The sequence below is a fragment of the Nelumbo nucifera genome, chromosome 2 (assembly GCF_055504915.1).
Source record: "Nelumbo nucifera cultivar China Antique chromosome 2, China Antique-T2T, whole genome shotgun sequence".
Taxonomy (NCBI): Eukaryota; Viridiplantae; Streptophyta; class Magnoliopsida; order Proteales; family Nelumbonaceae; genus Nelumbo; species Nelumbo nucifera.
Genome location: NC_142650.1, coordinates 21,165,482 through 21,178,850, shown reverse-complemented (window position 1 = coordinate 21,178,850; position 13,369 = coordinate 21,165,482). Strand labels below are relative to the sequence as shown.

At 38.3% G+C, this 13,369-nt stretch overlaps 1 protein-coding gene across 1 annotated transcript; it reads left to right on the top strand.

Moving 5' to 3' along the window:
- Window positions 1-6,006: 6,006 nt before the first annotated feature.
- LOC104595131 (aquaporin TIP2-1) lies at window positions 6,007-7,668 on the top strand. The gene is made up of 3 exons (XM_010255726.3): window positions 6,007-6,220; window positions 6,697-6,947; window positions 7,067-7,668. Exons 1-3 carry the CDS (start codon window positions 6,094-6,096, stop codon window positions 7,436-7,438), a joined length of 750 nt encoding a protein of 249 aa, XP_010254028.1. The 5' UTR covers window positions 6,007-6,093; the 3' UTR covers window positions 7,439-7,668.
- Window positions 7,669-13,369: the final 5,701 nt, after the last annotated feature.

Sequence of the window (13,369 nt, the reverse complement as noted above, 5' to 3'; positions counted from 1 at the left end):
CTAAAACCCAATCCCAATTGACCACATCCTCTTAATAGAATGGGACAGGATGGGATCAGACCACAAAGTGTGCAAGGGTACAAGATAAAAATAAAAATAAAAGGGTCATTTTCTGGACCACCCCCTATATAGTTTCATAGATTTACTTAAATCTATCCTATAGTTTGCATTTTATTAAAACACACCTTATAGTTTGCAACCTGTTTTTTAATCAACCTTCAATTAAGAAATATTTGTTTTGATATATGAAAATAGTAATATGATAACCTAACCTAAGTGGAAAATGTTCAAGGGCATGGACCCATGGTTGTTTATTATAAAAGTACCCTAAACTGAGTGAAAATGTCCAAGGATATGGATCTATGGTTGTTTATTCCAAAAGTACTCCTAACATTTTTTTGTATAGAAAATAAAATTGACCAAATAGAGAAAAATAGAGTGGCTGTCCATGTTTCACTAAGAGCAAAAATAGATTTCTTTTTTGTTTCTTTTCATTAAATTTATTTGAATGGATGTTAGGGTTAAAAGTGTTATTTTCCACTTTCATCTAATGGAAGGTCGTTTAAATAAATTGATTGCAAACTATAGGGAATGCTTTAGTAAAACACAAACTTTAGGGTAGGTTTTAGTAAATTTATAAAATTATAGGGGGTGTTTTAGCAAATAACCCAACATAAAACTATTAATAAAAAATAGAATATATAAAATAATACTAAAGACAACATAAAATGCATTTCTTTTTTTTTTGTGAAAAATCTATGAAACCGAAAAGACATGATACTGAAAGAACTTTGACCAGTCAAAGCATTCCGATAATTTTTTATGAATACTATCTGATACGTCTCCTCTTTTATGATACTTGTTGATTGGCTGTAAGTTTTTCTGGTGTCATAGTTGAACATTTTTTCTTATACATAAGGCCTATTGCAGGGAGAAAACATTTGCTGTGGCCATGTGTCACATGAAACCCCAATGAAATTTGAATATATCCGCATTTCAAAAAAAAAAAAAAACAGTTGATATGATTAGTTGAATTTAGGGTTAAGCTATAATACCGGAAAAAAAAATACAAAATCAATCAACCAGCATCATAAAAAGTGTTACCAATCAAGTGGGTTCTCATGAGAGGTTTTGATTGGTCAAATCCTTTCTGTGGTCATATCTTTCGAGCATCATATATTTTTTCCTTAAATTTATTGCAAATGCTGGTTTTTTAGGTTGCTAATCGCATCAAATGCTCTCTTTCTTAATAAATGGGTCAAGAGATCAAAACCTATGGATTATACAAGCCCAATTCTTTTTTTTTTTTTTGTATTCCTTGCTATGCACCATTAGTAACTTCTCCCTAACTCCTTTTTTTCCCAAAGTACTGATTGTGAGATTTGATTTTACATGAAAGCTGGAACAAACCAATTAACACAGCAGCAAACAAGTCAGCCTTCGGTTGATTCATGATTCATGAACCACTAAAGAGCGTTATGCATATAAAGTTGTTATCATGATTCATGAACACCAATGGCATCACCAAGGCCTAAATAAGTTGAGTTCGACCCCAGCCCATGGGCTAAATTATTCAGCCAAAGGCAGGCCCACGAAGAGATGATATGGACAATCTAGCCATATCAAGGGATTTTGGGCCGAAACTTGACTGATCCATGAGTAAAGGATTTACAGGGAAACATCGATAACAACCGACCAAGCATGTCATAATACTCGGGTCATTTTCATGGGCAGACCCGCTCCCCTGAAAGAATAAAGAAATAGTGGCATAATTATAGTGATGGTGAAATGAAAATGGTATTAATAGAAACCATCAAGTGAATGAGTCTCTCTGCCTCCTTTTTAGGGTGAAAAATCATCAAAATGCCTCACTTATTAAGCATAAATGTGGATGGTGCAGAAAGATTATATTCCAGCATAATAAAACTCTTAAAAATCTTGGAGATTAATAAGGTGTTTAGAACTGTGGGCGTTTATTGAGTAAACGTTATTACATAGGTGTCCATCAGCAAAGATCTCATTATGTACATTCATTATCGATGTTTGCAAACGCAAATATTGATTTCTGCGCGCTTCTCCCGTTTTAGGAAGTTTTATTTTGGAGTTTCTCCTAACGGGTAAGCGTTTATTGGTACTTTTGCTGTTGTGGTGCCTAATGGTGCCTATGTGTCATAAACGCATTCATTAATTGTTTTTCTCGATTTTACAGCTACATCAAGTACAAAACATTTATTCAATAAATGCCAATAAAACTAAACACATACTAAGTGTCTGTTTGAGAGGTCTTTCAAGATGCAGTTTCTTCTGTTTTGTGCTCGACCCCACATGGAAACATCTGAAACTGTGTTTGGTGAAAATCTGAAAAAACAATATAGGCTCGACCCCTGCTGTTTCACTCAGTTGATGCAAATCATGGTTTTTAAAAACGAACTGGTGACTGAACCGGTCAGGGGTCTGGTTACCGGTTCAAACGGTCCGACTGTTCGACCCGAATGACCGGTCAAAACCATTCGAACGGTTCAAACGGTTAACCAGCCAGTTCAGCGGTTTGCTGACCAAAATCAACACTTTTGGGGGGAAAAGCGATTTTGGAAGAAAACAGAACTGGTCAGGTGACCGTTTCCCGGTTTTTCCGGTCCAACCGTCCCATCCCGTCCGGTTTTAAAAACATTGGTGCAAATCTCTGCAAATTCAGAAGCCGTCCGAAACGGGGCCTAACGCATAGATGAATTGGTTAAAACTTAAAAGTAATTTGATGGTACACAGTTTTTAAGTAGGCCCTATAACCACATTGGGTGCGAGCCAACAGAGTGTGGATCCTAATTGGAGCCCAAGACTGAAACTACCAGCTGTCCAATGTCCTCAGGCCCACAAAAGTTGGCTAATATCCGGTTTGCACACCAGGAATTGGCTGGCAGTACTTTTGTAGGGATGAGTTATCTGGGAACGAGAGGTCTAAGTCACTGAGAATTCTTATACCCATTTTCCCATCTATTTTTATTCCTGGAGAATGTTTATGTCCAGAAGTTCAAAAGGGCGAAGCTGGCTTTTGGCAGCTAATACAGATGGAGAAAAAGGCTCCACAAATGGTGAATAATACAGGGATGATGATGTGGATTGGATAAGGTCTTCTATCTGATCTATAGTCTGGATTTGCCATCATGCCAACTTGACAGAAGAAAGGGCTCTGGCACCAATTTGCAGGAGCTGAGCTGGTTTTTGGGCTGAATCTGCCATGAATACAGGATGATGTATTGATGAAGACATTGGCCTCTTCTTCTCCACCAACCAAATACCATGTGAACATTGCTTATACTGACCATGGTAACCCAAATCCAACGGATTCTAAAGGTTTTTGATTTTTAAAGAAAAAAAAAATTGAATATGGAATGTGGAAAAAACAAGGATTAATATATACCCTGCTGGATCAAGCTTCAAGTGGTGATAGCTAGTTTACTTGTATCATAATATCATAATATTTGAAATTAAAAAGAAAATTCCAAATTATTTTCATATTTAATTATTATTGAAACAATAAAGTCTTCCATATTTATCCATTTTAGTCTATCACATGGAGGGTCTCCAAAATTCTAAATGGATGTTGTACTACATATGATACCATATTGAAATAAATAAATATGAAATTATACATAGACCTGGAGTACCCTGTACCCGATTTCCTGTATCTCATGATTTTAACAACCTGCTCTTGACCAAAACCTTCTCACAATTGTTAAAAAATGAGTAATGAATTTGTCAGCTATTCATTTATTGTTCAGCTACTCACTTCATCAAAGCTTTGGTTTTAAGTAAACAAAGGAAAAGCAATGGAAAAAATGTTCTAATAAGAGTTCTTCAAACAGTGATCTCTCTCTCTCTCTAAGTTAGCTAGCTGTGTCTCTTTGACATTGTTTCAGTTCAGTTTTAACTCGTGCAATATTAATGGCCTTGGGGATAAGCATGCTGACAATCTCTAAAATTGCTTAATTGAATGGCTTACTGACTTGTATCTTTTAGTGGATAAAATATTCAAGGGTACAGTAATAATAGTTAGATGATAAAATATTCAATGGTACAGTAATCTATCCAACTTCAACTTCAATTATTAAGGAACCCACAACCTCTTCATGAAAACTTATTTAGCAAAAGACAAGACAACAAAGCTTTTCAGTTCAGCCAAGGTTCGAAATATCACAATTAATATATACTAGTGTGTCTCAACCGATATCAGTTTTTGAATCCATTGGTATGTCAAATAAGAGGATTTATTAAGACACGTGGCCACTTATGAACAAGAACACCCTTCTTAGAGATACCTTGAGTCAATTCTCAAAGATTGAAACATTTTTAATCTTAGTGAATCGCCCCCTTTGAATTGCATATCGCACATATCCATACTTTGAACCTTGAATTCAGCCACTTCAGCATTTGTTATTAAATGGGCCCTAATTCGATCATAAGAAGCATGAAAGGGTGGTCCACATCAGATTAAGAGAGAAGCTTAATTAGCTGTGAACACGAAACAAAATCCTCCATCAATGTTGTTAGAATCCAATACATCTAACTTTAATGTGGGCTCTAACCTTGATGAAGGATTCCTTAGTTCTTGTTCATCATTTATTTGCCCTATAATCTGAAAATGGACCACCGTTTTGATGTGGGATCATCTCATTGGTACATACGAAGTAGACACACTCATCCAAACAAACGTAAAGAGAACTCAACAGAGATATAGCTACTTTGGATGCTCTACAAAGTCTGCCCAACAAGATTTGACCCCTTAGCCAAGGGGTGTTTTTGTTGTAGTTTAATTTGTATGCTTGAGTGTCTTCTCAAGAAAACAGGCCCTACAAAGTGAGTTAATCTTTAAATTTCCCATAAAATGAAATTGAGTCATTAATGCATTTTTCAGTATCAACTATTTCTCATTTTCTCAAGTATATATAGGGTTCATTTTATAATTTAAATTAGCATTTGAAAAATCATTTTCCAAGTTTCAAAAACAACTCTTTTCTCACTTTTGAAAACAAAGGAACATTTCAAGTAATATTGATAGCTGATTTTTTGGGTGCTCTCTCTGTGCAAAGGGAGACAAGTTGCACCCAAGAGACTGTTCAATGGACTGGACTAGAGAGAGTGCTCTTTTTGTGTATGTTTGTGTGTGGCGGGGCGTGAGAGTGTGTAGGTGTGTGTGGGTGTTTGTGTTCAATGATCCACAACTACTCCTTTGGCCTTGTCTATACTACAAAGTAAACCCAGCTGCCAAGTTGATCTCTAAAGACAAACCATCACAAGGGGATAACCAAATATCCCACGGGATCATAAAATAATCAAACCCCATAAGATCTAGAGAGACACATACACAAGGAAGACCAAGCTCTCTCATCTAGAGATTTCCAAAACAATTAATAAAAAATTATTCACAACCGAACAGACTTGATTAATCAAGATTCCTCTCTATCCATCTAGCTCTGATCATATATAGCCGTCCATGAGGCCCATGACCCCATTTTCCAAGCTTAAATTAAGCAAGAAAATGTTAAGAAATAGACCCATATTGCTAAAAAAAACCCATTAATTTACATTAACCCACCAGCTAATCCTATCCACTAAATTAGAAAAAATCAAAAATCCACCCAAACGATGAATGGGTCGTCCTTGAAACATGGTCGGTGCAATTACTGCCCCAAACAAAGTCATGCGTCGATCACCCATCCTTTTCCTTATCATAATTTGCCTCACATATGGGCCTCTCCCCCTATTTTTTTGAAACCAAACAGCGGTCGGTCACATGGACGCATTATTAATGAGCTTCGCGACAATTCCTCTGCACCCATGTTAATGACAGCTAGGCTTGCTTTGTTCAATCTGATTGTATGCACATAGATGATTTTTATCCACGTCATATTCCTCATCCACTATCAAGTGATTCTTATGACTTGGTTTTTGAATTATTATATTATATTCACTTACTTCTGTGTGTATATATATATATATGTACATCTTTCCATTGGAGACTTGTGTGTATGTGTGTGATCAAGCCCTCTCTATCTCTCTATCTCTCTCTCTTTTCTGTCATTCTAGAGTTTAGAGATGGCCGGAATCGCTTTCGGGCGCTTTGATGACTCCTTTAGCGTAGGCTCCCTCAAGGCCTACCTTGCTGAGTTCATCTCCACCTTACTGTTTGTCTTCGCTGGAGTTGGCTCCGCCATAGCTTACAGTTAGTGCTTTTCTCCACCCCCCAAACAAAAGAATCTGTTTATCTTCATTCATTGGTGGTCAGGAGCTTTTAAGTGTTTGTGATAGATGATCTTCATGTCTCCTAATAACTATATATAGGGACAGATGGACTTAACCATGCTGATCATGGGTTAAATATTTGGGTTCCAATGAGTAAATTGTGGCTGTTTAGGGTATGAAGTTGCACTTTCTGCACAGTACTTTTACAGCTTCCGATGTCTGTGATCATGGGCTTGCTCCAACTCTAGGGTTCAAAACTGTAGCCGAAGTTCTTCATATCATCCATCCACGCTTTCCCTTTGTTTGTTTGTCTATTCTTTTGTTTTGTTATTTGTGGGGGAAGGGGGTTTGGTCAATAATTAATTAAATATATTCGTTGCTAAAAGTACGTAAAATTAAGTTAGTTTGGTAGAAAGAAAAATAGCAACTGAAGTGGCTTCTTGTGTATAATTGCAGACAAGTTAACATCAAACTCCGCCCTCGACCCTGCTGGACTTGTAGCCATCGCTGTCTGTCATGGGTTCGCCCTCTTTGTTGCCGTCTCAGTTGGCGCTAACATCTCCGGTGGCCATGTTAACCCAGCTGTGACATTCGGGCTGGCTCTCGGTGGCCAGATTACCATCCTCACAGGAATCTTCTACTGGATTGCTCAGCTTGTTGGAGCCATTGTAGCATGCTTCCTCCTCAAGGCAGTCACAGGAGGCTTGGTAAGATTAAAACATAAACAGAGAGAGAGAGAGAGAGAGAGAGAGAGATTGAACGTGGATTAATTAATTGTTCTTAGAGAAGCCATCTGAATATCTGACCCACCTGTTTTTATTTCCAGACAATTCCCACCCACGGTGTTGCAGCGGGAGTTGGAGCCTTTGAAGGTGTTGTTTTCGAGATTGTGATCACCTTCGCTCTGGTCTACACGGTTTACGCCACGGCTGCCGACCCTAAGAAGGGCTCCTTGGGCATCATCGCCCCTATCGCCATTGGGTTCATCGTGGGTGCCAACATCTTGGCAGCCGGGCCCTTCTCTGGTGGCTCCATGAACCCTGCTCGATCCTTCGGCCCCGCCGTGGCGAGCGGAGACTTCAAGGGCAACTGGATCTACTGGGTTGGTCCCCTCATTGGCGGAGGCTTGGCCGGCCTCATCTATGGCAATGTGTTCATGAGCACTGACCATGCTCCTATCTCCAGTAGCGAATTCTAAATCCAATTTGATTGAGTTACAAGATTGAAATCAATTCTTGCTGTTCCAATCCATTGTCTTAATTTGTAATAATAGAAGGATTAGAAGCTTCTGCTCTTCTATTCCTTTTATTCTTTGTGATCAGTAGTGATCTGCTGCTTTCATTTTGGCCTGTACGTAGCTGTAAAGCCTTGTGTAGTAAATGTTGGTTTTCAAGTTCAACGACAGTGGATGAAAACTAGTGATGTGCATCGTGCAGTGCAGCTGTGAGCCATCCTCTTGTGATCATTTGATTTTCTTGATTTCCCACTTTCTCTTGCATCATCTGTGCTTGTTTTGGGTGGACATCTTTTTTCATTTTCTTTTCTTGTGGGCCAACTCTTAGCTTGCAAAATTGATGCTAGTACTGGTGTCTGTATATTTTGGAATATGCAAATAATGACTATGATGCACTGGTAAATTAAAGGGGGAGTGAACGGACGGACCTTACAATAGTCAATAGATGGTACACTCTACACTAATTGGCCCGAGTCCCTGATTAAACTTAACAAGGTTATTCTGTGGTTTCTGTCTCATGCTCAGAACCATCTCTCCTTCTGGCCCATCCATCCAGGCTGCCCATTTCCCCACTTTTTCTTTGTTGGGATGACATGGGCTGTGGGGCTACTGCACCCATATTTGCTGTCTGGGGCCCTCCTAACTTACTGACGATAACATCCTGTTTTTGTTTTTGAAATTGTCAAATCAGTTGAAAAGCAAACTCTAAGTGCTTTTATTTGATACATGTTTTTTGAAATCATCAAAATTATAATTTTCAAAAATAAAACAAGTTTTATAATATAATTATTATCATCATTCATGCTTTATCTCAACTACATGAAATCGATTACATCAATCCATTCTATTTAAAGTCATATTTGCTGTTAATTTGTGAATCATAATATTAAATAATTAGATGAAAACATATTTTATGAATTAAAAATTTAAAAACATATTTTTTGTTTCATCAGTTTTGAAAACAAGAACAACATATACAAACAAGAGCATATGTTATATGTTCCTATTTTAAGAACTGATTGTTTTCAAATCAGAATTTTGAAAAACAATTCACATTGAATAACGCTCCCTAGAACTGCATATAATAAAAATCTAAGATTGCTTCAATTTATGGGACCCATTTAGTTGAGGTCCTTTTCCCCTAAATATGAGATTCCTGGCAATTTATTGGCCCAAAATGCTAGCTCTTGTCTTCTATCTCCTCGTGGCAATAAAATCTTTTCATCCTCTCCCTTTCTGCTTAACTTTTGTGTCTATATTTCTATGAAATCTTCATTGGCACATATTTTGTTTTTCCTGAGCATCATCCTTTCTTTTCAGATTTTATAGTTATCTCCCTGTAAATAATAATAATAATAATAATAATAATAATTAATAATTATTATTATTATTATTATTATTATTATTATTATTATAAAGAAAGAAGTCAACATCAAGAGTTGCTTTAGGTGATTCTCATGATCTTAGTTTCTGGCTCCATCCTGATGGAGTTGGGGTAGAAGACAAATATTCAAAAGGGTACATGTCCAGCTAGCCATAGATCATATTAGAGATACATTTTCATGTCCCCACCTTCCAGAAATTGAAGGATTTTCAACATTTTGAGGCCTCAATTATTAGTGGCCTGATTTCAAAACAAGTTCAAATATGGTGGCACCGAAAAACTTCTGCTTTTTCTATCCACAAAAAAAAAAAAAAAAACGCATGGTATAAAGCCAAGACCGTGAAAAAATATCTGATACCATCTCAAAAAATCGTTCAATTTAAAAGCTTAAGCGGTTAAATGCGGTTTTTAGTAAGTTTTTATTCATTAATAATATATATCTCCGGATTTTTCCTTATTTAGATTTTATTTTTAATAAGCTTTTTTATGGTATGAAATTTTCATTTATCATATTTGCATCATTTAAGCCTCTGTTTGTTTACAATACAATTTCGTTTGTGTTAGTATAATGTATGTGGTTACAACTGAAAATGCTTAAATTCTAATTCACTTTTGCTTTGGATTTTGCTTTATTTCATTTAGGTTTTTGTTTCACTTAATTGGCACCTGCAAACAAACAAAACAGAGTAAAAATAAAAATAAAAATGAATGAATATTTGTATTCAATTCATTTGCACTTTTTATGGTTTTTCACCATTACAAATGAAATTGCAAACAAACTAGGGCTAAAGAAGGAAAAAAAATAAAGTAAAGATCGATGTATTTTAAATTTTCTAACAGGACCAAATATGGGCTTAGTACTTCCTAAGTTTGAGACACTGGCCAGTCTTTTAATTACAGCCCTATTTCCAGCAAAAGCTCGAAAGGGGCGCTTTACAAGTACATCTACTGTGCGTTGGGAATATTTCCCGTGAATAATAATTTATAAGTATAAGAAATGTTCATAATGCATGATAAGATGTGTGTGTGAGGTTGATGTGAGGCGCCCTATATGAGGAGCAGATCCGATCTCCCTCTTGATAATAGGAAATGGAAGAAGAAAATAAAGCACATGTATATCGGTAGATATGTAGGGAACGTTTTTTGAGAAGAGGGAAAGCTGAAAAAGACTTTCTGCCATCCATAATTGCACAAGTTTATGCTGGACGAATTTGTAATTCATGAGTTCAAATCAGCTCCTCACGAGATTGCCCCCCACAACGTCCCACAGAACATCCCCGCCATGTATTGGGAACATCTCCTGATGATTAGACCTGTTTATGGGCCAGGCTCGGGCCGGGCTTTTACTCTTTATTAATAGAAAAATGTTAGGCCCGACCCGAGCCCGAGCCCGAGCCCGGCCCCACCAACGGGCTTACAACTTGGGCTCGAGCCAGCCCTGATAAAAAGCCCGAAGCCCGAGCCCAAAGCCTGACCTAATAAAAGAAATTCGATTTTTTTCCTATTCAAATGGACATTATCTATTTTAATTCAGATGTTTTTCTCCTATTTAAATGAACAATGGGGCTACAAGTTAATCAACAACCTTCTTAAATCAAAAAATTTATTCAAATGGACATCACATAGGGCTTTTACTTAGGTTTAACTATAGGTCAGGTCGGGTCGGGCTCGGGCTAAGCTATTTTGGCAAAGCCCGAGCTCGGCTCGAATTTTATGCGGGCTGGGCTTTTTGGCCCGGGGGCCAGGCCAGCCCATGAACAGGTCTACTGATGATGACATCATCATTTTTTGTATTATCATCGGGAGATGTTCCTAATACACGGCAGGGATGTTCTGTGTAACGTTGTGGAGGGAAATCTTGTGGGGGTCTGATTTGATCTCGTAATTCCTAGGCAAGAGTAAAGAAAACAAATCTTTAGATGTACAGGCAAGTTATGACTTATGAGGTGTCAATTGGACTGGAATTGGTTCAATCCGATTCAGTCCAATGTAAGTCCATTACAAAATGGACCAGGGCCAATCCAATCCAATGAATATTTAGGATCGGTCCAATTCAATGTTTGGACCGTCCAATCTATTCAAATTCATTTTAATTTAGATTGGTTTTAACCCAAACCCATTTCATTGACACCTATATTATTATTTTATATCAATAGACCAGATATTGGCATAACCCAACCCAATCCAATATAAATTTATTATGACCGGACCAGGTGCAATCCAATCCAATATGTCTTGTTGGTCCATTGAATCCATCCATAACCGGTCCATTTAACACCCTTGCCACAAGTTTATCATTTCGAGATCGGTGAAACTAAAAGGGGAAATTATCTGATTATATTTATCCATAAAATAGATGGAACAAAAGCTAATTCTCAAAGATATGTCATTACGTTGATATGCTTCTTCATTTGGTTTAGCTTTTTTCTTTAGGCAGCATGATAGAGGTTCTCTTTCTCCCTGTTTGCCTCTCTCTCTCTCTCTCTAAACTGATTCTGTCACTACAGTGTTCAAAACAATATGGTCAAGAAGGAATTGTGTTCTCTAATCATTCCGTGGTTAATTTGAACGAGCCTTACCGTGGCCTCAAAAAGAATACAGCTTTTGATTGGTTGTTCCCTTTGAAAATTTGAAAAATGACAGAGGGTGAAAAAGTCTTTTCATCTATTTCATCAAACTTAACGGTGTTTTATTACAAGGGAGGTTCAAGTCCTACGACAAAAAAAGGGGAGGTATAATTACTTATCGGAAACCTCAAGGGAGGTTTAAGTCTTTTGCCCTAAATAAATTATCAATTGATAATATCAAAAAATCACGAACAGAAAATCACTTTCTTACAGAATTTTTGGCACCGCATTTCTGGAAATTTTTTAAAAGACTATTAACGATCTTGTTTTATTACTTGTTGGGCCTAATTTGGTTGTTTAGCAAGAGTCAAATTAAGTCATGGACCTTTCGTTGAAGGCTGGCGCACACAAAAAGCCCATGGTATTATTAGCCTATAAAACCAATAATTATAATTTACAATACATTTTTGGCACTTTAACCAGTTTGGTTTGCGGGAATAGGGGTTTGGAATTCAAATGGGCCATTCCGATTTTAACTGTTTGGTTGGGATAATCGGAATTCCATTCCCCTAGAATGCCATTCCCTCATTTGAAGGAATGGCCATTCTCTTCCCCTTCCTTGTGAATAATGTCCCATTCCAGTTGATTTTAATTTTCATTCCAATTCCTGTCTGAACTATATACTATTAGAAATTTAGTAGAAATTGAAGAATCAATTTTTTGTAGTACCTCGTCATTTGGTCTGCTTCCAACTGGTCGATGACTCAGGCCGAAGTGGAGAACTTTGGCTACCGAGCTGAGTCGAGTTGGGTAGGCTAGGTGGCGAGCTGACTATAGTGTCGAGCTGCCTATGAGGTGCCAAGCTGACCAAGTGGCGAGCTGCCTGTGAGGTGCCGAGCTGACCAAGTGTCGAGCTGCTTGTGAAGTGTCGAGATGCCTAGGTGGCGAGCTGGATTGATGAGCTTCGTTGCTCTTTAAAGACCTGCAAGGAAAATGTCAGAGGACCCGAGGTAGCTAACCCGACGAGGTCGCTTCGATGCTTAAGTCAGTACTCTCATAGAAGACTGCAAGCTAAAAATCACAAAGTCTGAGAGCTAGAACTTGCTTACTTGCTTGCTTCTCACTTGCCCCCCTGTTGTCATTGGGGTTGGTGCCTTTATATAGGCCTTGGTCACGTACCGCCCCCGAGATCTCTGGGAGGTCGTGTCTAACTAGTCCGAGATCCTCGGAGGTAACTACCATGCACGTTGACCATCTTCCGGAATGAGGACCAACCTCCAAGGATCGTGGGGTATGCATGCCGAATTTGTCGGCGAGCACGTCTCGTAGGTCGCTAGGTCGGCGCATGTGCCAAGTCGGCGCCTGGGCCAAGCCACCAAGTTGGACACCATAAACTTGGCAAGTTGTTGCCTAAGTGGTTTTGGGTGTCACCTAGTTGTTTTGAGGTGTCATGTGTCACAATGTCATTGGAGGGCCAAATCCGCCCTCATCACAGACCACTATATACAGTTAGTGAATAATGTGTCGAACAGTAGGTTGGCTTTGGGTAGGGTACTCGTATATAGTTTAATTAACCGAATCGTGGCTATATTTTTAAAATTGAACCTGAAGAATCAATTTTTTGTAGTACCTCGTCATTTGGTCTGCTTCCAAGTGGCCGATGACTCAGGCCGAAGTGGAGAACTTTGGCTACCGAGCTGAGTCGAGCTGGGCAGGCTAGGTGGCGAGCTAATTATAGTGTCGAGCTGCCTATGAGGTGTCGAGCTGACAAAGTGGTGAACTGCCTGTGAGGTGTCGGGCTGCCTAGGTGATGAGCTGGATTGATGAGTTTCGTTGCTCTTTAGAGACTTACTTGCTTCTCACTTGCCCCCCTACTGTCACTAGGGTTGGTGCCTTTATATAGGCCTTGCTCACGTACCGCCCCCGAGATCTCTGGGAGGTCAT

What these genes read in the sequence shown, in the direction of transcription:
- LOC104595131 (XM_010255726.3), top strand. Translation starts at nt 6,094, where the DNA reads ATGGCCGGAATCGCTTTCGGGCGCTTTGATGACTCCTTTAGCGTAGGC. An exon ending in TGGCTCCGCCATAGCTTACA is followed by an intron (nt 6,221 to 6,696) that starts GTTAGTGCTTTT and finishes GTATAATTGCAG; the next exon opens with ACAAGTTAACATCAAACTCC. An exon ending in AGGCAGTCACAGGAGGCTTG is followed by an intron (nt 6,948 to 7,066) that starts GTAAGATTAAAA and finishes TTTTATTTCCAG; the next exon opens with ACAATTCCCACCCACGGTGT.